The sequence below is a fragment of the Sparus aurata genome, chromosome 2 (genome assembly GCF_900880675.1).
Source record: "Sparus aurata chromosome 2, fSpaAur1.1, whole genome shotgun sequence".
Taxonomy (NCBI): Eukaryota; Metazoa; Chordata; class Actinopteri; order Spariformes; family Sparidae; genus Sparus; species Sparus aurata.
The window spans coordinates 25250955-25274972 of NC_044188.1; the positions used below are offsets into that span (position 1 = coordinate 25250955).

At 43.9% G+C, this 24018-nt stretch overlaps 2 protein-coding genes across 13 annotated transcripts in view; both read left to right on the forward strand.

Moving 5' to 3' along the window:
- The window catches only part of rap1gap2a (RAP1 GTPase activating protein 2a), a 122939-nt gene that overhangs the window by 31025 nt on the left and 67896 nt on the right, over positions 1 to 24018 (forward strand). The window lies entirely within an intron of this gene.
- LOC115570755 (thrombospondin type-1 domain-containing protein 4-like) lies at positions 14899 to 19138 on the forward strand. Its single transcript, XM_030399464.1, is given in 9 exon segments — positions 14899 to 15290; positions 15809 to 15925; positions 16300 to 16504; positions 16983 to 17106; positions 17109 to 17155; positions 17280 to 17459; positions 18098 to 18277; positions 18383 to 18530; positions 18625 to 19138. Coding segments are annotated over 9 exon segments (1524 nt in total). The 3' UTR covers positions 18756 to 19138.

The window sequence follows — 24018 nt, forward strand, 5'->3', positions numbered from 1 at the left end:
GAATAGTCTTTCTAAATCCTTTTTTTTTTTGCATCAGGGTAAAACACGCCCACACACACATAAAAAAACAACAATGATTCAAAAAAAAATCACTCGGCTTCACACATGAAAAGACAGGATTTTTTTTCTTCTCCTGAATATTTTCAGGTGAGAAAAAAAGTTTTAAGAAAGATAATACCAGCAAAACTTTTTTCCACCAGTTTTCAGGTCATGAACAAAGGACCGAAAACAACTGAGATCACACTTAGAAAACATCTTACTTGCCCCTCATGGCTTCCCTAGATTGGAGTTGAGAGCCACAGGCAGGAGAAGGAAATGAGTATTGAGAGACAGACTATCATGTGGACGGGTTTAATCTCTTAACTGGAACTGATAACAGTGAAGAAAGGAAATAGAATCACTCCAGGCTTTACCTGTCAACATTTTTACAGAGAGAGGAGGTGAACTTGTCTATTCTCAGCTTAGTGGGAGATGATAATTATGAGAAAGTCAAATTGGGAAATTATGTATTTGAGGTCATTTGAATCAATTCAATCAATTTTTTTTTTTTACTGGCAACAGTATATAATCACAGTTGCTGATTAACAAAATGCAGGATATTAATAAATCCTTATTGGGGAAAGTAATAACAACACCCAATGACCTGAGTTCTCACCACTTTTTTTTTTTATTGCTACTTGATACAACCAACTGATCTTGGCGCCTGTTGTGTACATCCCTTCTCCGTCTCTGTTGTGTCTCTTGGAGCATTTGCCAAAACTGTGCAGGCCTGGCAGTGTTGCTGTTGGAAACTAACTAAAGAGGATGCTGTAAGTTATGCTCTGCGATTGCCGCTGTTTCTGTTTTGTACACAAACACTTGACATAAGCTGGCGGCAAATTACAGCCTGTCTCCTCAGCATCTGAAAGAAAGGAGGGCGATGCTATAGAGAGTGCGGAAAATGAGAACGAGAGTGAGTGAAGGGATGGGGATGGACTTTGCATGGTTGAGAGGAGAGACAGTGGGCTGATAGAAGAGAGCAAGGAGACAATTATAGACCAGGGATCCTTTGCTGAGATTGGACCAACGGAGAGGAGAAGGAGCAAGTCAGACCTTGTTTCCTTCCTCGCGCTGCTCTCGACCTCACACGGCAGAGGTGCTCTTAACATCTACAAAGAGAGGCGAGTGTCAAGATGCAGGTGAAAAAATAAGGGGGGGAGGAGGGATGAGGGCTGGAGGAATCAAAATAGAGATGGATTCTCTCTTGTGTAAAATGAGCTGGAACGAGGGCAGAGGAATAGGGACAAAGAGGCCGAGAGGAAGGACTCAGGTTATGAAAGAACCCCCCCCTCCCCCTTTCTCTCTCTCTCTCTATTGTAAAGTTTGACCTTTGTGGATATGTGTTTGTGAGAGAGGGGCTGAGTGCGCGTGTGCCTTGTCTGTGACCCTGCGAGGTCAAACACTCACATGACAGCTGTTGAAAAGATGGTGGAGCGCCTCACTGATGTTCTTCTCCGTCCTCCGGTTCAGAGGCTGTTTTGGAGCTCTCTGTCAAACTAACAATTGTTTTTCTCTCGTTCTCTGACTGACACCTTATCTGTCCGAGTCACAGGGGCTGAAATCACTTTTCTTATTGGCTCACCTTGCTTTCATTCCCGGTCACAAGTTGACTTAGGGGAAGAATCCTTTATTAAAGGCTGTTGTGGGCTCCCGTTCAGCTCTGTGTTTTATATGCACACACACGCACACACACACACACACACACACACACACACTCATACTTTGCCTCAGCACGTCCATTTTGTAAATACATCAGAGGCAGGGAACAAGGTCCTGTCTTGCTTCGGCAGAGCTGAGCTCAAACCCAATTTCCTTTCAAAGGAATAATTCATCTCCATATTGAGCAACCTGCAGATATGGCCTCAGCTTGTCCTTGCCAGCTTGGCCCATACAACAGCAGAAATGGTATTGGCTTGTGTTGATAGATCACGGCAATTTACACACGGTCACTACAAAATTAAATTACATGCTACGGAAGATGAAAGTGTGAATGTGCAGTGGGATATTCACCATTTTGCAAAAGTGACAGCTGCTTGTGAAAATGGTTCATAGGAACATTGAAAACAAATGGAGGCTAACATAAAAACCATTCGAATCATTGCAACGCAATTTGTCACAGCTACTGTAACAAAGTTTGTGTCGCTCCACCTGCCTTGCACCGTATGGATGCAGTTTACTGTAACGATGGTGTCAAATTTACCACTGCACAACAATATGTTCTTCATTTCCCAGGGAGGTAGACAAAAGCAGCGGCACTATGTAGCTCCAGAGAGATGTCAAGATCACAGCATTACATACATGTTCATTTCAAGACACCAGTTTTCAGCACATAACACTGTTTTCTACATAACGTTGCTTTAAACCTAGCTAGCTGATTAAGCTTAGCTTTGGTGGAAATCACTGTCTCCTGCTTACTTTTAAAATGGTTTGAAATGAATGAATGAACTGTAAATGAGGCCTAGATTCAAGATATTACGCTAAAGCTTCATGCGCCACGCAAAGGGTTAGCATCCCCACCGGTTTGATGCGTTCCGTGAAAGACATGAATATGACAAAAGCAGCTTTGTATGTGTTTCAGTGTAGAGCTAGTGAGCGCTGGTATGATCAGGAGGGGTGTAGCCAACTGTAGGTTGCACAGTTTTTTTCAGTAACAGTAACCTACACTCTGTTTAGCATCCAAGAGCAGCTTCCAGTATGGGGAACCTGCAGGGGATATGCTACTTGTGAAGGAGTTTTATATTTTTTTTTTTCATATAACCCCACGATTAATATACCAAGCTGATTTGGTCCTTGGCTGTGGAAGTGTAATCTGCAGCTACTATTGTAGCCAGCAAGCAAGTTTGCTGGAAAAGCTAATGTTTGCAGTTAATATCAGAGCGGATGAACTGTTTAATCCATAATCCATGTTCTTGAAAGGCTACCCTCTTCCCTCTGGGAAGGGGTTAAGCAAACGTGTAATTAGGTATTAACACATACAGGGATTCTATTGTGAGTCTACCTTAGAGGTACGGTAAACATCCTCTCAGCTTTCATCAGTTCCTTCTCTTCTTCCTCGTTTCTAATTCCCATGGTGTGTATTTAAACGTTCTTGTGTGTATTTCTTTGCGCCTGATGGCCAACTTGGTTAATGGTGCACACCGAGAAAGCAGGAAACTGATTTACTCCTCTGATGTTACGCATGACATCAGAGAGGCGGAGAAGAACGGTGCAGACTACAGAGGGATAGACGAGCAAGAGAAACACTGGCTCTCAGAAAGCCCGGAAAATAATTAACATAAAGAGGTGCAGCGACATTTAAACTCTGTTTCTTTCTGTCATGTCATGGTAATAAATAAATAGATTTAAAAAAAAAAGTTTTTGCAGCGAAAGAGTGAGGCTTCATCTGTCCTTCATCAGTTTATATGCTTTATACCAAATCCATTTTCAGTCTTTTCAGTGATCGGTGCCAGAAGTGGCAAAGAACAGGGTGCACATATTTGCAGAGGTTGTGTGTGTGTGTGTGAGAGAGAGAGAGAAATTATTGCCCGAAGCCAATTTACGAACACATCACAAGCAAAGATAAACAATCATGCTGCAAATAGCCCCGGAGTGTGTGAAAATAATTATGCGATGACATTTCTGTCCCGGTGAAATGACAGCAGTGAGCCGAGCGCCATAGTCAAGGCCAGTGTGCTTTGTGATTAACAAAGGACTGTCTGTGATTTGACACTGTAATCAGCGCTCACAAAAGGAACGGATATATCTCCTATTCATCATCGCCAAGCTTGCACCACTCACATCTCATTCCTCTGCTCCAACTCTCGCCCGTGATCTCTCGCTGGTATTTTCTCCTCTCCTTGTTTGCTTTACGTGAGTCCCTCATTTCCTCGCTCGGTCGTTCTTCCTCACTCGTTTTAATGCTTTCTTTTTTTTCATACCTGCGTCAGGTCCATTTATGTTTGATTGTCTTTATCTATATCATCTTTGTTTATTACATTATTGACATTATTGTATCTTTTGATTTCTTTTATCTTTTTCCGTTTTTTTTGTCAGATTGACTCGCTTTCTTATTGAGATTTAGATGATTGGATCAGTCTCAGTCTCATGTCAAGACAGTAACTGTGTTACTGGAGCCGGCAGCAGATCATTTTAGTTGAGCATAGAGGCTGGGAACATGGGGAAACAACTAACCTCGCTCTTTTAACTTGTGCAATTGAAAAGAGGATTTATCTTCACTCCTGTTTATCAGCCTGACTGCAGCAGTGATCAGCGGAGGGGAAACAACACTCAACAACAGCACTCAGCTGAGGAACTCCAGGAAGTTGCTTGTCCCCGCCAAGAAATAATAGCACATCACCTCTAAATATTCTTTTTTAAACTTGTTTTTTTGTTTTTGTTTTTGTTTTTTATGGATTAAACAAACCTTATATAAGATGTTAAATAGTTGGCTAGCTTTAAGCCCTGCTTCCAGTCTTTGTTGCTACATATTTACTGTGCAGACATGAGCATGGTTAATTCTTCTGCAAGACAGGGAGTAAACTTATTTTCCCAAAATGTCAGCGCTGATGCGAGACGAGTCAAGACTTTTTCCTGCATTGAACTCGCTTGTCTGGACAGACCTGTGGTCATGCACTTGGTCCTGTCAAACCGAGCTGTACATAAATGGCATCTTGGTGCTGGCAGTTGCTAATAATCTGAAAAAGACATCCTCTCAGCCCTGTTAGACTGGCGACCTGTGCGGGCTTTACCCTGCCTCTCTCCTGATGGATGCTGGGATGAGTCCCTGCCCCTACGACCCTGAAGAGGATAAGTGCTCGAGAAAATGGATGGATAGAAACACATCTTTTCCCTCCTCCCCCACGGTCTCTTCCCCCCCGTTTCTTCTGTCTCAGATTTTTTATAAGACCGGACAGGTGCAGGCTGGCGTTTCACTACACAGCTGTTACTGATTCAGTTATGTCAAATCAGTGACTTTCCAAGAAGAGATGGGCGACTGTGTAATGAGGTTTGGAGGTTTTGTTTTTTTCCCAACCAAAAAGAAAAAACATCTTTTAAAGCCCTTAGAAGTTGGTTTTAAATCTTAGGTGTTTGTCTACGATATTATATATCCACTACTGCATTACTACACTTCATCATTCTGCCGCCAGGGGTCCATTGAGTCAAACAAAACAAAAGATGTTTTCTTGAAGAGGCGGGCAGAGCGGGCTGGGGGTAGAGTTGCTGCTCAGTTGATCGGATGAGGTGCCTTTCCAGATGCTATTCACGACATCTCAGTGGGTGTGGTTTAGGTTCAGAGGAGGGAGCAAGGGTAGTGCTTTCAGTCAGCGTTAAGGTAGCATCGGACTCTGGGATGAGAGCTCAGAGACTTTTGAACTTTTGGGATTAAAAAAGTGAATTTATCTTCACTCCTGTTTATCAACCTGACTGCAGCAGTGATACCAAGAGGTGACTTCCATTGCTGGATGCTTATGTATTCTGATGTTGTAAAGGGGAAATGTACTTTACTTCACGAACAAAACGTTACAAAGAGCAGAAGGGCAAAGAGGGAGAGATAACTGTAGTCCCTGGTGAGTGCTGAATTTAGCGAGAGATCGACCTGAATTAAAACACAGACACACACACACTCGATCAGTGATCAGTGATAAAAAAAAGGATAAATCCCTCATTCAGACAAAGCAGTGTTTACAATTTCAGCAATGTTGATTGGGTAGTAAACTGCTGAGACACTTTATTTCTGCCTTTCCCTTCAGAACAAAATCATTGCAAGAAATCTGTCATTGTATTATTAATGCAGACTCCCTGTCAGGGGGGCCACAGGGGGGTCCAGACTCAGAGTTACGGGGGCACTGGCCCCTGTTGGCCCCCCCCTAGAACCGCCCCTGCCCTCGATGCATGCCATCTCACCGCTAGTGCGTATTTAGCCTTGCCCATTGTTAACCAATAAGGATAGCAAAACATGAATGCAGACATTTTTCACATGAAATATGAAAAACAGAAAAGATCAGTATCACTCACAATAAGAGAGCTGGGCCTTTAAAGGACACGTGTTTAGTGTTCCGGAGGTTTGATTTTGCCTTCACGTTACTATGTCGTGCTTCAATTTTGTCTCATTTCTGAATTCCACAGTCACATCCTTCTCTTCCTTCCATCGTTGTAATCTTCACTTGTTAATTACAGTAATTTAGAATCACAATTTGCAGCTTTAACCTGTATAGATTCTGTAGCTTCACCCTAATGCTGACGGAACCTGCCACGGTGTTGTGCACCGACTGTCTGGGTGTCGCAGCCTATCTGGAGACCAGACACCAATAGTCTTGCTGATGGATCATCCATCAGACACCACTTTGGACGCTCTGGGGGCAGGAGGAGAGCAGTTCGTAATAGCTGTCTAGCCTGTCGCGCTGTGAGTGTGTGTGTGTGTGTGTGTGTGTGTGTGTGTGTGTGTGTGGCCTCCTTGAAAACGCCCTGTTCTCCCATGCACCTCCGTTCTGCTCTGAATCTCACAGGACTGCTCACTGGTCCTATTGGTACTTCTTCACTCATGGTACACACACACACACTCACACACACACACACACACTCCCAAAGACAGTTTTATCACCATTTCCTCTTTAGTTTATTGCCTTTATTTCCCACAGCTGGGGCCAGAGGGAAACTGCTGTTTGTGTGTGCATGTATGTGTTAAGACGGGACCCTATAGCGCGGTCCAGCTCGTCCTCCAGCACTGCGTGTGCACGTCTGTGTTTACCGCCTTTACACCCCTCAAGGCCATCCGAGCTCCAGGTGAACATTTGACCTCTGCAACTTGTCGTCAAACAACCTCTAAGAAAGTTCAGTCGTAAGATAAAACACAGTTGCTGTACTGCAGCAGTTGTCTACACCCACGGATCTCTCATGTCCAATGTTCATCGAAGAGATTACAGGAAAATTACTGACACAGAGGGAGAGCCATCCAATTCAAGTTCTGCAATATTAATGAGTCACAGCACTTGAGGCATTCATGCTCAAATTAAAGTCATAACACAACAATTTTGGATAAATTACCCTTTGCTACAGTCTATTTCCCGATGAAATAGGACAGCTGTGATCAATCTCACAGTCTGTTGATGAAAGCTTTTGCAGTTATTGCTTTACACACCAGGTGGCTGATGTATGCTTTTTTTTCTGCAGAAGCACTGATAAGAAGAAGGGTACATTAATAAGACGTGCGATGATAGTCAACAAGGCAGAGGAAACAAAGAGCAATAGAGCTTTCTCGCTCCATCCAAATGTAACGCAAACTGAATCACAGAAAATCAGCAAAATAAAAATGCATTTCACTTCATGTTAACATAAACAGCTGGGGCTGATTCTCCTGTCAGGTGCAGAAGAAGATGTTGCAATCACATGACACAACTGAAGTAGTGCCAGTCAAACCTCAGTGAAAAACCATATTCAAAGCATGACGGGAAAATGATATTTACATCGGTTGCCTGTATAAATTTGAGGAATGTTACAGTTTTGTCATCATTCTACACCGGTGTGTTGTTTTCATCAGCTGCCTCTGCTGCTCTTCTGTGGGGCATAACATTCAGTGGACGTTTAGTCACATGCTTAAAGTGTGTCGTGATTTATTTATCAGTCTGTTTCAGTTGCACTTTATTGCATTTTGTCTTATTAATACATCAACTTTGCCAACTCAATAGGGCATATTTTGCCATTTTTTTGATAGAAAAAAATGGCATTAGAAAGTGTATAGAAACCCACTTATTGTCCTAGTAAGCACTGCAATTGTCTCATCTAAAATGTCAGAAACATTGACAGGTATCTCTGGCAAATGCAGTTAGTACGCAATAGCTGAGTTTCCATCAACGCATCTTTGTGCACATTTTGAAGTATACCCTTAAGGGGGTTGACGGATAGGCCAAAATTATGCAAAAATTCAATTTTGCTAAACAGTTTGAGCTATTTTTTTGACTTTTTTTAAAAAGAGTTCAGTGGTAGACCTTTCCGAATAGGTTCTGAGGGAGCAAACATTTAACTTTAATAAGTGATCACCTGTTTCCACTCATGGAAACAAAAAGAAAGAATAAATCACAACTTGGAGGACCTTTCCATATTTCTTCTTCTTCTTCATCATCTTGTACTCTGTTTATAACAGCTATGTGTAATATACTCTGTGACGACGGTTCCTGATAAAACTACGTTTTGTGTAGCCTTGTTTATTGATAGCTGATTCACATTTTTTTTCTTTTTTGCAACATTTAAGGAGTTCGCTTTATAATTTCTCTTGACACTTAGATGGAAACACAGCTGATTACTTTTTCACTCTATGCTTGAAGCAATCGAGGCTGTACGCAGTGTCGTCCAACCACATCTAAAGACAAATGTGTTCTTCCCTTTTCTGTATGGCCACACCCTAAGGTGGCGGTCCAAAACACTGCACCCCTAAAACTAGCCTTTTGCCCATATGCGTTGTAAAGTAGGCCTGGGCAATAAACCGAGACCGTGATAATGACATTTGTCGGCTTTGTCGAGTGCATTAAGTGCAGCACTTGTTGCATTATTCATTAAGATTTCTGTAGTTCAAACAACCCGCATTGTAGTCGAGAACGTCAGTTATAACAGCCCACGTAATAAACAGTTGTCGGGTTTAAATCGGTCTCATAGTTACATTCAATGGGTCGGGCCGGGCTAACATATTATTAAGCGGCAATGTCAGCTTCTCTACTATTTTGTCTCATGTCTTAAAGGAGAACTTCGGTCGATTTAAACATGCAGCTTCATTGCTCAAGCTACCCTCGACTTGCCAGTACCAAAGACGCGAAAACATTTGGTCCAGCCATTACAGAGCTCTGTGAACGGAGATTTAGCATTGACATGTGGAGCATGTTAAGACGCTTAAAACACAGTGTAAAGTTCTGACCCCATGCTGTTAGCGTTCAATGCTAAGTCTCCGTTGTATATTGTATATTTTATACTTTTAAACTTGTTCAGTTGTTGTCATTTCAAGTAATCTGTGCTTTTCAGCTGTTCAATCGTGTGCTTATCAGTTGTTCTTAACTACTAAATAAATAATATAAATCTTAACTACAATGTAGTTTTACAGTCCTTTAAAGTGGCATTTCTGTAAATACACAGGTTTTTTTTCCTTTTTTTGGCGGGGGGGGGGGGGTTACTTATCGTTCATTTATCGTTATCGAGGTGAGTTGCTCAATATATCGTGATATTGATTTGAGGCCATATCGCCCAGCCCTATTGTAAAGTGGTCCTGATTGTTGAATTGTCTGCACTTCATCAGAAAAAAATGAGGCCTGGATGATGATGGCTATGTGACTATAAGTTTAATTTGCACAGATTTGTCTTGAAGCTCAGAACAGCGAGAAACAACAGCTGAGTTTTAATGAGCTCACATTCTATCTATCATCTGACCTCACCCTGTAAGGTTGAGCCTGTGTGTGTGTGTGTGTGTGTGTGCGTGTGTGTGCATATATGCATGCGTGTCTGTGTGTGTATTGACAGTCACACAACACACGTTCTGTCCCTCTTCACGTCTCTCCCTCTCCTCTCCTCCTTCTCCATCTGTCGCCTCTTGACAAACACATGGTGTCTTGTTTGGCCGACTCAGCAAGGCCCCATGGCTCTGTGGGCTACATATATTCACACACACACGCGCGCACACACACACACACACACACACACACACACACACACACTCAACAACAACAACAGCACACACTCATCCATCTTTCATGCATTGTTGTGTAGGATAACAGGATTTGGTGATGTAGAGGGTTTGACGGGGTTCACAATAGTTCAGACAGTGAGACAGACGGATGCACATATTTGAACAGAGAATTACAATGCAGGGGAGGCAAAGAGACACAAAAAATTAAGATGGCGACCCACGGCAATGGTGTGAGGGAGCGCAGTGCGGTCCGATCACTTGAGGCTGGTAGCAGGTTTGTCCTGTGCGTCCTGAAAGTCTGCCAGAGTGTCACAGGGAGGAGGATAAGACATCGGGAGCAGAGGAGAAGAGCCCACAGGCATAAATGCTATTAATTATGAGCAGAGAGAAACAAACACAGGCAGGCTCAGATCGACACAAAGATGAGTGAATAGTTTCATATTCTTAATGATTTGGGTGTAGCATGCATTGCACAAGTTGACAGGGCGAGACCTGGCACAGGCTCATGATGAATGTCATATTTCAGTGCCAGTTTACTGACTGTCACAGGGTGTCAAGTGACATGCGGGTCTCTGGGATTACAATTGTTTGTTAAAGGCTTACACATGCTGTTGAATGCACCACTCTCAGTACCTGCGGCAATGCAACAGTTCCCATCGTTGGTTCATTCCCTTGCAAATGATGTGGAATATCTCGATACAGGGTGGGATACACAAGGTTACAGTACCAAATGTTTTTAATCGGAGGTGGCAAAAGTACACACATTCTTTACTCGAGTAAGACCAGATACTTGTGTAAAAAAGAAAATAGAAGTGCTGATTCAAGTTCATTAAGTAAGAAAGTACTCTGAAATGTACTCAGAGCAAAAAGTAACCCATCTGAAGGATATTTCTAAATGAAGTTTTATAACTAGGTTCGGGAACAAAGACCACGCCTCGAACTCATCTCATTTCCGCCCGAAATATATTTAAGCGCACCCCATCCGTTCACTCCCTCTTTGACTGATTCTCTACATCGTCAGAACCGAAAGAAAAACAAGAAAGAAAGCAGTACCTTAAAACCATGGAGAACGAACTCTCACTGAACCCATCAGACAGCGAATTGTTTGACGACATCCCAGAGTCCTCTCCATCACCGATCATCCCTCCTCGCCAGCCAGCCCGGACACGTTCTACCATCCACGTCGTCAGGCGCTCCCAGCCTCCGTCCACCGGCGGTTCCAGCACCATCCGCCCGTCTCCCCCCCACCGCTCCAGGGGACGATCTCGCGCTCGGCGTCCGACCGACACTCCTTCCTCCAGCCGCTCCGGACGAAGCCTCCGCGACCCGGCGTCGCCTCGCCGTCTCGCCGATCGTCCCGCGGCTCCAAACATTTCGGAGTGGACGGTCGTTCGTCTCAAGCGCACCCTCACAGAGCGGAACATAACTTTCCACCGCACCGACAACAAGGCGAAGTTATTCAAACTTCTCACCAACTCCCAGCAGAGCAGCATTCCACACCGCAGAACTCCGCGGCCACTTCCGGGTTCACGGCCTCGCTCCCACCGCAGCGCCGATGACGTCATCACGCACCCAGCCCAACCTCACTCAACAGCCCTCCCAGAGGGCCAGGTCGTACTAAACCCACAGCCTGCATCTCTTGCTCCTAACTCTTCTTCTTCCTTACCCCACGCTTCACAAACAACCCGAGCACATGCATCCCTCCATCCCAGCATCCTTTCCTCTTCTCTTTTTCCTAACTTCCCTGTCCCTCCCGTTTCGGCTATGATACCCAGTCATACCACTTCAGCCACACAGAGCGCGCCCACAACAACGGCTCAAGGCAACACCATCAGCCAAAACCCTTACTTTCCTCCCGTCTCCTATCCCAGCTCTTCTCTCATTCCTAACTTTCCTGTCCTACCTCCTCCGGCTACCACCACCCCCCACATTCCAATTTCAACCGCTTCAGCCGCACAGAGCGCACCTACTACAACGGTCCTCGGCGGCACCACCAGCCAAAACCCTCACTTTCCTCCTGTCTCTTCCTTTCCCCCTCCCCCCCCCCCCAACCCTACCCCTACCTTCCCCATCACCCATATGCGACTCATGTTCCTTGTCCTCCAACTAACCCACCTGCTTTTTTCACAGCTCCCCCCACAACCGGATCCTGGATTTTCCCCACCTATCCCCCCACTCACAATAACTTCACTCTAGCCACAGCACTTCCTCCAGCACGCCCAGTCGCTTCCTCTCGCCCATCTCCCGTGTCAGCCACTCTCCGCCAACAGATTCTCACGGGTAACTACGTCGACCTCGCCCACCTTATACATCCGTCCACTTGCAACCCCCAGGTACCCAGAGAACTACAAACTGTACTCGGTCCAATTGCGCTCAAGCAACCCCTGTCCACCCGCTCCAAAGAACTCACCCCCGTAGAATTCACCCTCTCTTTCTCCCTGTACCGCGACATCATTTGCTCATCTTTCCCCGAACGCAGGCAAGAGCTGGACGACTACTTGTCTCTGGTCCTCGACCTGGCCTTGCGGTTCGGAGGCAACGGTTTTTATACATACCACATTCTGTTTGCTTCCCAAGCCGCTGGCCGCCTTCATCAATTCAACCAAGGAACGTACTGGGGTACGCTGGACACAGAGCTCTATTGCCGCGTCTTTTCGGCCCGCGCTTCGCTTAATTGCGACATGTGCGGCGCCCCATCACATCCCACCACAACTTGCACCCTCACCGCTTCTCTACCCCCTACCACCTTTCAAACTAACCAGAAGCCGGCTGTTTTCCACAACATGCCCCCAACAGCCCCTCCTCCATCCATCACTCCCAAACCAGTCAACATCCAACCGATCGCTCTCGGCCCTCTCCCTAAAGGAGTCGACAAAAGAGGCAGACCAGTATTATACCAGGGCGGGAGGATGGTATGCAACAACTTCAACGACCTCGGTTGCAAAGTCTCAAGCTGCCGCTTCCTCCATACCTGCTCCTTCTGCGGCGGAGCCCATGCCAGATCCACCTGTCCACATAACCCCACCAAACACGGCCTGTGTAAGTATCTGAACACACCCATCAACATCCACGCTCTCTCCGATGCTTTAAAATGTCACCCCGACCGCAAGTTCGTTAATTACCTCATCCAAGGATTCAAAGACGGATTTCACCCAGGTCTAGTAGTCACACCAGATTCCTCCCATACATGCCACAACCTACAATCTGCCACCTCCCAGCCCGACATAGTCGACAAACTCTTGGACCAAGAAATCAAAGACAGATTCATGATCGGTCCATTCCCCAAACCACCATTCAGTCCATTCAGAATCAGTCCAATTGGCATCGCCACCAGGAAATACTCAGGAAAAAAGAGACTCATTATAGACCTCTCATCCCCCCACAGCTCTCCAGTCCCAAGCATCAACAGCCTAATCCCTAGCCCAGACTTTTCAATGCACTATGCAACTATAGATCATGCCATCTCCCTCATCAGTACAGCCGGCCAAGGAGCTTGGTTGGCTAAAGCAGACATCACCAGTGCATTCAAAGTCATTCCCATCCACCCAGACTTCTGGCATCTCTTTGGCGTTCAGTGGAGGGGTGCATACTACTTTGCCGTACGCCTCACCTTTGGGTGCAAAAGCAGCCCAAAAATATTCGATTCCTTATCCGAAGCACTCTGCTGGATCCTGCTGAACAAACACAGATTACCTTACGTCGTTCACCTCCTAGATGACTTCCTTACAGTCACGCCATCCTCTTCTCCCCCGTCACACGGTCTCACCACACTGATCTCCGCCTTCAACGAGCTCGGAGTCCCTCTCTCCCCAGAGAAAACCGAGGGCCCCAGCACATCCCTGGAATTCCTCGGCATTACCCTTAACTCCGTGTCACTCCAAGCATCCCTGCCAACAGAAAAAATACACCGATTTCCTTAATCATTTCAAACTTCCTCCTGGCGGACAAATGCACCAAACGCCAACTCCTCTCGCTACTCGGCCACCTCAACTATGCAATCCGCATCATCCCACAAGGTCGATCCTTCCTGTCTCACCTGCTTTCCATAGCCTCCTCAGTCCCATCACTCCACGACAACGTCACACTGGACAACTCCTGCAAAATGGAGCTCAAGCTATGGCACCAGTTCCTCTCTTCTTGGAACGGCATCTCCTTCTTCTACGACACAAACATCACTTCATCAGAAGACATCCAACTATCTACAGATGCAGCTCCTTCCATCGGCTTCGGCGGCTATTTCAGTGGCAAGTGGTTTTCAGCCAAATGGCCCCCTGAATTCTCATCGCTCTCTCCTTCCTCTGCCATCTACGAAATGTACCCGGTCATCATAGCAGCTATTCTTTGGGGCCACAAATGGTCAAAGAAAACCATCACCATCCACTCCGACAACACCGCAGTCGTAGACATCATCAATAAGGGTCGTTCACACTGCCTAGACATCATGCAGTTCGTCAGGAACTCACCCTAGTCTCGGCACAACACCAATTCATCATCCGAGCAGCTCACATCCCCGGTCATCAGAACACAATTGCTGACGCACTCTCCCGTTTCTCATTTCAGAAATTCAGACAGCTGGCACCAGCCTCCGACACGGTCCCAACTCCAGTCCCACCGTTTTCTGCCACCATCTTCAATTGACTCCCGAGCTTCAAAACCTGGTTTCCATTTCCCAAGACGCCATCCTGAACAGTGTCGCTCCCCGTACACTCGCATCATACATGACCGGATGGAATTGTTTTAAAACATTCCACGCCTCTCATAATCTTCCGTTTCCTTCGCTCGACGTCTTGACCCCTGTCGAGCTTTATCTCATTCGCCCATTCCATCCTGAAGATGAAATCCACTACCATCCAGGCCTACATAAGCGGCATCAACTTCTTCACCAGACTAACCTCCGGGGCTCCATGCCAAGCCACTTCCCATTCTCACATAACGATGCTAATCAAAGGTCTCCGCAAGACAGAAGTCCATACTCCACCAAAACGCTCGCCCCTAACCTCAGATCTCCTCATCCGATGCATCAGAACCCTCCGCTCAGGTTATTCATCTCCGTACGTCGACAAGGTCCTGGAATCCATGTTTCTTCTAGCATTCTTCGGCTTTCTGCGCTGCTCTGAATTCACGGCTTCTACCTCTAAATACAACCCATCTTGCCACGCATCCATTTCCGACATCTCCAATCCATCCACCGACACCCTTATTTACAACCTTAAATGCAGCAAGACCAACCACAGTCCGGTCCACCGCAACCCATCTATCTCTTCCGCCTAGACTCTTACATCAGCCCTTTCGAACCGCTACAAGAATACATCAACTCTAGGCTAGCCAGCAGAGCCTCCCCCCAGGACCCTCTGTTCGTCACGGAAATAGGAAAAATAGCCACACGCCACTGGTTCCACCGTCACCTCCGCCAAATCCTGTTTCAATCAGGAATATCCCCAGATCTGTACTCAGGGCACTCCTTCCGCATCGGAGCCGCCTCCTCCGCCTCCAAGCAGGGGGTCCCCGACCACGTAATCAAAATCCTTGGCCGATGGTCTTCCCCCGCTTACCACACATACATCCGCAACGACGTAAACGACATCAGAAACGCTCACGCACACCTGTCTCACTGAAGTTTCCTTGGGGGCTAACGAAGAGATCGGAGGCGGCTCCCCCACTCAGCGTCTCCACACCCACTCCGTTCCTCCTGTTCCTCTCGCCAAACCTCCCCTTCCGTCCTCTCATCCCACCAGCTTCTTTCCCTTCCTGTCAACCCTCACCCGTCCTTCCTAAACCCCCTCATCCCTCGACCCTCGACCCCTTCCCCCATCCCTCGACCCCTACCCCATCATCCCTTCATCCTTCCATCCCTCGACCCTTTCCTTCCCAGCATCTAACATGTGTCATTATGCTTAATAAATCCTGTTTCATTCCATACAGCTTTTGGCGTGGTCTTTGTTAGTGAAATGAAGTTTTATAACTAGGTTCGGGAACAAAGACCACGCCTCGAACTCATCTCATTTCCGCCCGAAATATATTTAAGCGCACCCCATCCGTTCACTCCCTCTTTGACTGATTCTCTACATCCCTCCCTCCCATTCCCCTTCTTTCCTCGTGTTTTCTCTCTCTCATCCCATACAGGAACCAGGGGGCTAACGAAGAGATCGGAGGCGGCTCCCCCACTCAGCGTCTCCACACCCACTCCGTTCCTCCTGTTCTTCTCCGCCAAACCTCCCCTTCCGTCCTCTCATCCCACCAGTTCTTTCCCTTCCTGTCAACCCTCACCCGTCCCTTCCTAAACCCCCTCATCCCTCGACCCTCGACCCCTTCCCCCATCCCTCGACCCCTACCCCCATCATCCCTTCATCCTTCCATCCCTCGACCCTTTCCCTTCCCAGCATCTAACATGTGTCATTATGCTTAATAAATCCCTGTTTTCATTCCATACAGCTTTTGGCGTGGTCTTTGTTAGTGAAAACATTCTTATAGAAGCCATAATTTTTGGTTAACGGCTGACGTTACTGTCAGTGCATGCACACATGATTTGTAGTGAGCTGACACCTGGATGTTATTGAACTAGTGTATGTCTGGAAGCCTGTGATCATGTGTTGTCATGTATGCCTCTCTCTCAGCTGGGAGGCCAGTCAGTGGTCGGAGTGCAGCGTGTCCTGCGGCCCCGGGGTGCAGCAGAGGCAGCTCCAGTGCAGGCAGAGCTTTGGAAACCGCTCCACCATGGTGCACCCACAGCGCTGCGCCAGCCTCACCCCACCAGACTCCACACAGGCGTGTCAGCTCCGCCTCTGCTCCCACTGGGAGGTCAGCTCTGACTGGAGCACGGTAGGTCAACAACACCAGTATGCAACTGGGAATTTAGAGAGAGAGTGGGTGGAGTTTGGTTGAAATAAGCAAGAATGTTTGGGAGTATGGTTCTTTTAAGTTTTAGGATCGGGCTTGAATTAAATTATGGCTCAATCGTAAATTTAAAATTTCATTCATTAGTTTAGCACACAGCTATTTTAGTCCTTTTCATGTTGGAGACCTTGCAGAGTCTGTGCCTTGGGCTGGGTTACAACAAATCATTGTTAGGATCGTGGTTCATTTAAGTTTTTCAGTTAATCAGTCGCACATTTTGGGCAAATGAAAAAATATAACAGATGTGACTCATAGGAAAAGCATACAGTCCTAACCAATCAACAACTCTTTATAGTTTTACTGCTGCACAACCCACAATATGAAATGACCGATAATCAACCATCAGTCTGTATTTTCCACACCCTTTCTCTCATCTGTTTACACTCATCCTTGTTTCTCATAGTGCTCAGTAGACTGTGGAGTTGGGAGGAGGACCAGGAGTGTGCGCTGCGTCAGCGATCAGGGCAACATCGTGAACGACAAGGATTGCAGCTCCCGTGCTCGCCCGCAGGGGAGTGAGGAGTGCAACATGGGCCGTGTGTAACCAACTGGTACTTCACTAACTGGTCCAACACTGTGAGTAACACACCACACACACACACACACACACCACACACAGGACAGGTACAGGAAGCACAGGAAGAAACTTTAACAGCACTCAACAGTAATCCTCAACATGATCTTCCACTTTGTCCCTCAGTGTTCGGCGCAGTGTGGCCCCGGGGTGCAGAAGAGGGAGGTGGTGTGTCTGACTCGAGGAGGGGTCAGGGAGGGCGGAGGAGGAGGGGACTGCGTCGGGGATAAACCGGCAGAGATGAAGGCCTGCAATAAGGGGCCCTGTGTGGCATCAACCATGTGGTATAGCAGCCCCTGGACACAGGTAGGACGGAAGGGAGAAGAATAAATGAATCACAGAGAATGATATGCTTTTACCTCTTTTGTTTTTTGCACTTGTTGGCATGTTTCTTCTTTAAGTTTCTCATATAAAGACATTGTTTTATATTGTGATTTTAATGACAGGAATACATGGTTTTACTTTAGTTTCTACAATTCTAGACGTTTTTTAATTTTTTATTTTTGTAGTCTTGTGTTGTCCTATTTCTTCTTGATTTTATTTTATTTTTTAAATGAAAAGCAGTGTTTTATGTTCTAGTGAATGTATAGTAAAATATTTTGAAAGTTAAAAAGGTCAAAGTCTGCATCAGCAGAAGCTCCACAGAAAATGCTGCACCTGGAACGCCTCGTCAGTCGTCCCACTTTTAATTCCGTGATTTTGTGACATCACACTACATCGCAGAGTCACACATTTGCATAATTTATACCTAGCAGCCAGTTTGGCACTTGAGCATTAAAGCTTGCAAACCTATTGAAGTAATAACTCAAAATATAATCATGAAGCTGAAATGAGAGAAAATGCGAGTCAAGTGGATTCGAGTCGTACAGTAGTGGAAATGAGGCCATATATGACGTTATTTTATGAACAGATAATGTAACTCCTGTTTCCTTATTTTTTTGCAGTGTAATGTCCAGTGTGGGAACGGAACTCAGCGTCGAGACATCATATGTGTCCAGAAGACGGGGAATGATTTCACTGTCGTGCCAGCCACTGAGTGTGCACATCTGGACAAGCCTGCTGCGGTCCAGGAGTGTGAGATGGGAGAGTGTGAGCCGCAGTGGTTCACAACGGAGTGGAGCGCGGTGAGAGACGAGGGGGTCTGAGAGCGAAATGGTTCGAAGAGAAAAGGTCAGGACGACTTTGACTTAAAACCGTGTTTTTTACACACTCTCTTCCTTTTTTCTCAGTGCTCGCGCTCTTGTGGAAAGGGCTTACAAATGAGGGAGGTACGGTGTCTGACGCCAGACAAAAAGCACAGCCATGATTGTGATTTAAGGCCCAAACCTGAACAGGAGCAAATCTGCAACACAATACCCTGCAGTCCACAAGTCTCAGGTTAGTGTATGTCTGTATGACACTGTACTGTACATGTGTATTTCGTGTTTCCCCATACCAACCTCTCTCTCCTGCTCTTTGCCTCTATCCGCAGATGAAAACTGCCGGGACAAACGTCACAACTGCGTGATGGTGGTTCAGGCGAGGCTGTGCGTCTACTCCTACTACAAGAGCGCCTGTTGTGCCTCGTGTACCCAGAGTGCCCAGCGTGCTAAGAGGCACTGACCAGCACAAAATCACAGACAGCCCATGTGTGCTAGAAGTGGAGGATTAGGTCAAAGGTGCTGATGACGAGTCTGTTAGAGAGGACAGCCCAGAGACGACATAATCCCTTCAGAAAGCATTTAGTTATTTTCCCCTGATTCTTCAGGTAAAACACTGTGAAAGCAGCCGGTTCCTTCTTCCAGTTCTCCGTATACTGTTTTTATATTGTCTTTTAGAACCACATATTCCACTGAGCTTGCATCTGTTTACTGTGCATCAGCTTTAACAGGTTCACACGCATGTGTCACGCAGGGCTGAGTGATGCATTTGCGATGATTTCAACTCTTTTCTGTGGCTGAGGGATTGTAATGGAAGGTGCGTACAGAGGACACAGCTGTGTTTCAACAGCAATTTAGACATTTTGTTTCTTAAGATTCTGTTTAATGTACAGGATCTTAAAAAACAGATGTAATCAGACATGCATACCACTAATTATGAAAAGGAATGTGCTCAACAAATAATTACCATGTGTGCTAGATAAACTGTGTATGATGTAGTACTGTGTGTGCTGAAGATCTACTGGAATAGATCTACTGTGTTTCTGAACTGCAGAGTCAGATACAACCCAGCTAAGCTAGAAGGATTTCATTAACATATCGTATGTCGTTCTTTTTCTGTTTGCCAAAAATAGTGTCCTCTTATTTAAAGTTCAGTATTTGGACAGCTGAACCAAAGGTGCTGGTGTTAGTATGGCAGTAAGTGACCAAATATATCAGAGCGGGAAGAGGTGAGATTCTTCTCAGACTAGAAGGATATTAGACAAAGAGTCTGTACGCTCCATCAATCATTATACATATATATCTATATATATCTATATATATATATATAGATATATATATATAATGTACGTAGAGGTCTTTTAAAGAGAGCTGGTAGAAATACCACAGTTAATGTGTGAAGATTGATAGTTGCAGTTAAAACCCCCCTTTTTTTTTTTAAAGTTGGGACACAGTGTAAAACATAAAACAACAGAATATGATTATCTGCTTATCCCTTTTGGCATATTCTCAGTTGAAAACAGTACAAAGACAACATTTTTAATGTTTTAACTCATCAATTACATTAACATTTGTAAATATACGTATACTTATTCTGAATCTGAGTTAGGACAGGGCCAACAAAAGACTAGGAAAAGAGTGTTGTTAAACCGTTGCTGCTAAACACAGAATGCTAGCAAATTATTGTATTTAATGTTTTACACAGCGTCGCAACTTTCTTAGAATTGGGGGTGTATGTTCTTACTGAACTAAAGATGATGCTCACTAAATAACAGATCAAAAAATGAAATTATGAAGTGATAGGACTGATGTTGTTATGTACTTTTCTTGTTGTCAACAATCACATGAAAAAGACCAAAATAACTGTGTGTTCGTCTGCCTTAAGAAATCATGATTATGTTGTTATCGGAATTTCTATAGAAACTATGGGGTAGTATCATCCTCAGTCAAATTAATCTTTAACTTTATTTAACTTTGTGTGTTTTGTTTCATTGTTGGCAAATGGATTACACTCAAAACACAAGTGAGGGAGAGTCTGTAGCCTTAACTGTACAATGGTAAGAAGAACAATCACTTTCAAATGTTATGACGGGTGACCCTCAATGTTTAGGTGCAGAAAGGAGTGGATATTATTTAAGAGGCAACATATAAAAGATATTATCATGTGTGTGTTATTGACATGATATCAATATTTAATCTTTAGATATCATGGTTGTCGTCAATACTGGTATGTAGTGACACCCCTAATGTTAATATTTTCAAACTTGCCAACCATGTCTCAATCTGCTTGTTCCTACTGATATACATATATTTAAAAACTGATCCCAAATATGTAGTTTCATGTTATTAAAAAAAACACTCAGTAACTTTCTTAAACAGCTAGGCACTGCAGTATTTTAATAAATGTTACTCAAAGAAGAAAATAGTGAATTTTTTAATGGACTGTTTTCAGCTGTGGACTGACACACATCAGTTATGACACCAGGATGGTAAACTACAGTCCATGTGTTCATCTTAATGAAGGAACATGTCAGTGTGACAATGTAGCTCATTTGTGTGTTTTAATGGTCATTTAGAAATGGTTGTTTTTTTCTTTCTAGTTTTGGTCTTTTCAAGCGATTTCTGCACAATAAGAAAAATATAGAATGTTGCCTTTGGGCACAAACCTGGTGGTGACGCACAGGTTTGGAAATGTGAAATGATTCACTCCTGGTTGACCTAATTTAATGTTTAAGCGATCACGTCACCATGACGACTATCCTGAGGTATTAGAAAAACAACTTTGTATCCTCCCTGTTCTCTCACCTCATCTCTGTCTATATTTTTTTGCATCCATCATTTCCCCTCTTGTGCGGGGATGATGAATCTGTCCTATGAGAGTAGGCGAAGCCAGAATTAGGAAACTTCATGTCTAATCAAAGTTTAGCTCATGATATGGATCAAATGTGCTCGTTCTGCTTTGACCTGAAAGTAAATATTTTGCATTCTGAGGTGGTGACCTCTGTATATGTGTGTAAGTACTCTTCATGCTTTTTTCTCTTTTTTCTTTAACCCTTTTCTTCTTCTTCTTCTTCCTTTTATCCTTCTTCTTCTTTTCTTCTTCTTCTTCTTCTTCTCCCCACACCCCTCTAGAAGAAAGACACACACCCCCCCACTGAAAGGCGAGGAGTCTGTATATTTGTCAGATATGTTTTAATGTCTATAATTTCTCTGAACATAATAGGCGCTTATGTTTTATAACTAAGTAGAGTTATCAGAAGTGTTGTTGTAGACTGCATTTATTCTCATCTAACTGTCATATAACTATTGTATTTTGCATTTGACAAGAGATTCAGTGTCTTTTTTGTATGTTTGCGTGCATGTGTCTGTATGTTCATGTGCTTGTGTGTGTGCATGGTTGTGTGTTTCGCGATCCTGGCTTTGAATGTGTCAATCTTGTCTCTAATCCCTTGTAGTAAAAGTACTTTTTATATATAAAAAAAACAAAAAATAAAGGATAGTAATTTATCTATTATCTAAAGAACATGTAATTTATTTTCTGTTTTTTGAGAAGCTGTAGCAAATTTTCTTTGATACCACCAGAGTTTATGTGATTGTTATTACTGATACACGGACGATTTTCTTTTTTATTATCGTGCAAAAACAAAAACAGTGTGGAAAAAATATTATCTTAAAGCTTCCTTTTAAATAAAAGTGAAAAACAACAGAAAAGTTGTGTCGTGTTTGCTGCTCTCCAGTGAATAAGGATGATGATGATGCCAGTTTCCTCCAAACGATGGCGCTGTTGAGTCTCACACATGAATGTGTGAGCCTAGTTTTCCTCAGACATTACTGGAAGGTGCAAAGGGGTAAATCTATGTATTTGGTGCCAAGTCTTGATGGTGACTGGAGTTGGTTGCTTCTTTGTTTTAAATAAAAACTGTGTTTTTGGGGTCAAATCATTGCATAAGCAAGGTTTTCATTACAAGCTTGGCATTTGTATGTAATTATATGTCCAGGAAGTCATATAAGATAAATTATGTTTTTTAAGAGTGACCTGTCCAAAATAGTACTGTTAAGTCTGAACCTGAATGACATGAATATTCAAAAGTCCTTCATAAAGTATTGTTTATATGAAATGTGGTGTTTTAGTGTCTGATACAAAACGGCATTTCCAAAGTTCATCATGCAAAATACCCTGATACCACAGTGCACCATACAAATATGCAAAGTTTGCAAAGTTTATAAAGGTCAGATATGTCCTGCTGCCTGCAGTGTAAATATAGGAGTGGCTCCAGAAGTGTGAGTATTTTGGCCAACAGAAAGTGAAAGCAGGGAAGAAGAGTCTGAAAGTGCAAAGAGCGTGTCAGCTTTTTGAAATTAGAATTTAAGATCCTGCTGTGGTGGGTGTTGGAAATGACCTGGTCATAGCCAGGAGATACTTGAGTCATTCAAGTCCTTCTGTTACATTTTCCTGTTAATGTTATTTTCCAAAGCTGCATACACAGTGTTCTCTAATTCAGATGGGGAGATACTAGTCTGGAGTTTGGAGATGAATGTAGGCTAATATTTAACTGTCCCCTGGAAAACTGTCTTGGGAACCCACCTATTGAATATTTCTAGTTTTTGAGTAGTTCATGTTTCCCCTGTTACCTTAAGAAGTTTCTTGAGATGTCTCAGGTTGTTTGGCAGGACATTGTCTTTTGGATGATGGGAATGTTTTAATGGCTACAGAGGGCCAGACCTGTCATGTAAAAATAAATAAAGAGTGGTAACACTTTATATTAAGGATACGAGGCATACACTTAAGCAATGCTAAACTGCATGACTCGTGATGATTTATTGCTTATTTAATGCAGGATACATCATGAATCCCTGTAGACAACCATTAACAAAAGACAAAGTTATGACTGTGTGGATTCGTCCTCACTTAATTGATCAGCTGTTAATGAACCATACTTCATAAAGTAACTTATATGCAATGATGGAATATAACTAAGTACATTTCCTGAAGTTCTTGAGTATTTCTACTTTCTCTTACTTTATACTTCACTCCACTACATTTTGGAGTCACATATTGTACTTTTTTCTCACTACAACTACTTGATAACTTTTGTTAGTTGTGACTTTACAGATTACATGCTACATCAAAGCCAAATGTTTTTGTTTTTTTTAAATAAGTTTATTTTGTCTATAAACAGATTAGAAAAGAAACACTAATTATTAGAAAAACGCTGAATATCAGCCAGAGTTGTACGGTGTATACACACGTAGGTAAATAGATATATCGTTTACTTTTACTTGTAATTTTGATAAAGTTAAGTACATTAATTGCCAGAAAATTTAGTCTGTCAGATCCTTAAAGACTTGTTCTTAACTGTTCATATGGATGACTTTGATTTTCACAAAAGTAATATTTTAATAGGTTCTCTTAACATTTAATCAAGTATGGCTTTTGGATACAACACTGATGTGCGACCAAGAAAGCTGTTTTCCAGTTACATTTAGTCAGACAGATTAATTTGCTCAGCCTCTCTCTCTTTATGAAACTGGCTGTCAGAAGATCACATTTACACGTTTGACCATGTAGTCACATAAATAGGTTTTTATCCAACTAAAATCCAGCTAACTTCAACTATCTAGCAGATCAACTAACGTACGAGGTATTCCTAACTGATGATCCAGCGTGAACTAATCACGTGAAGTCAAAGTAGATGGATTATTTGTTATGGTGAGCAGCAGGAATT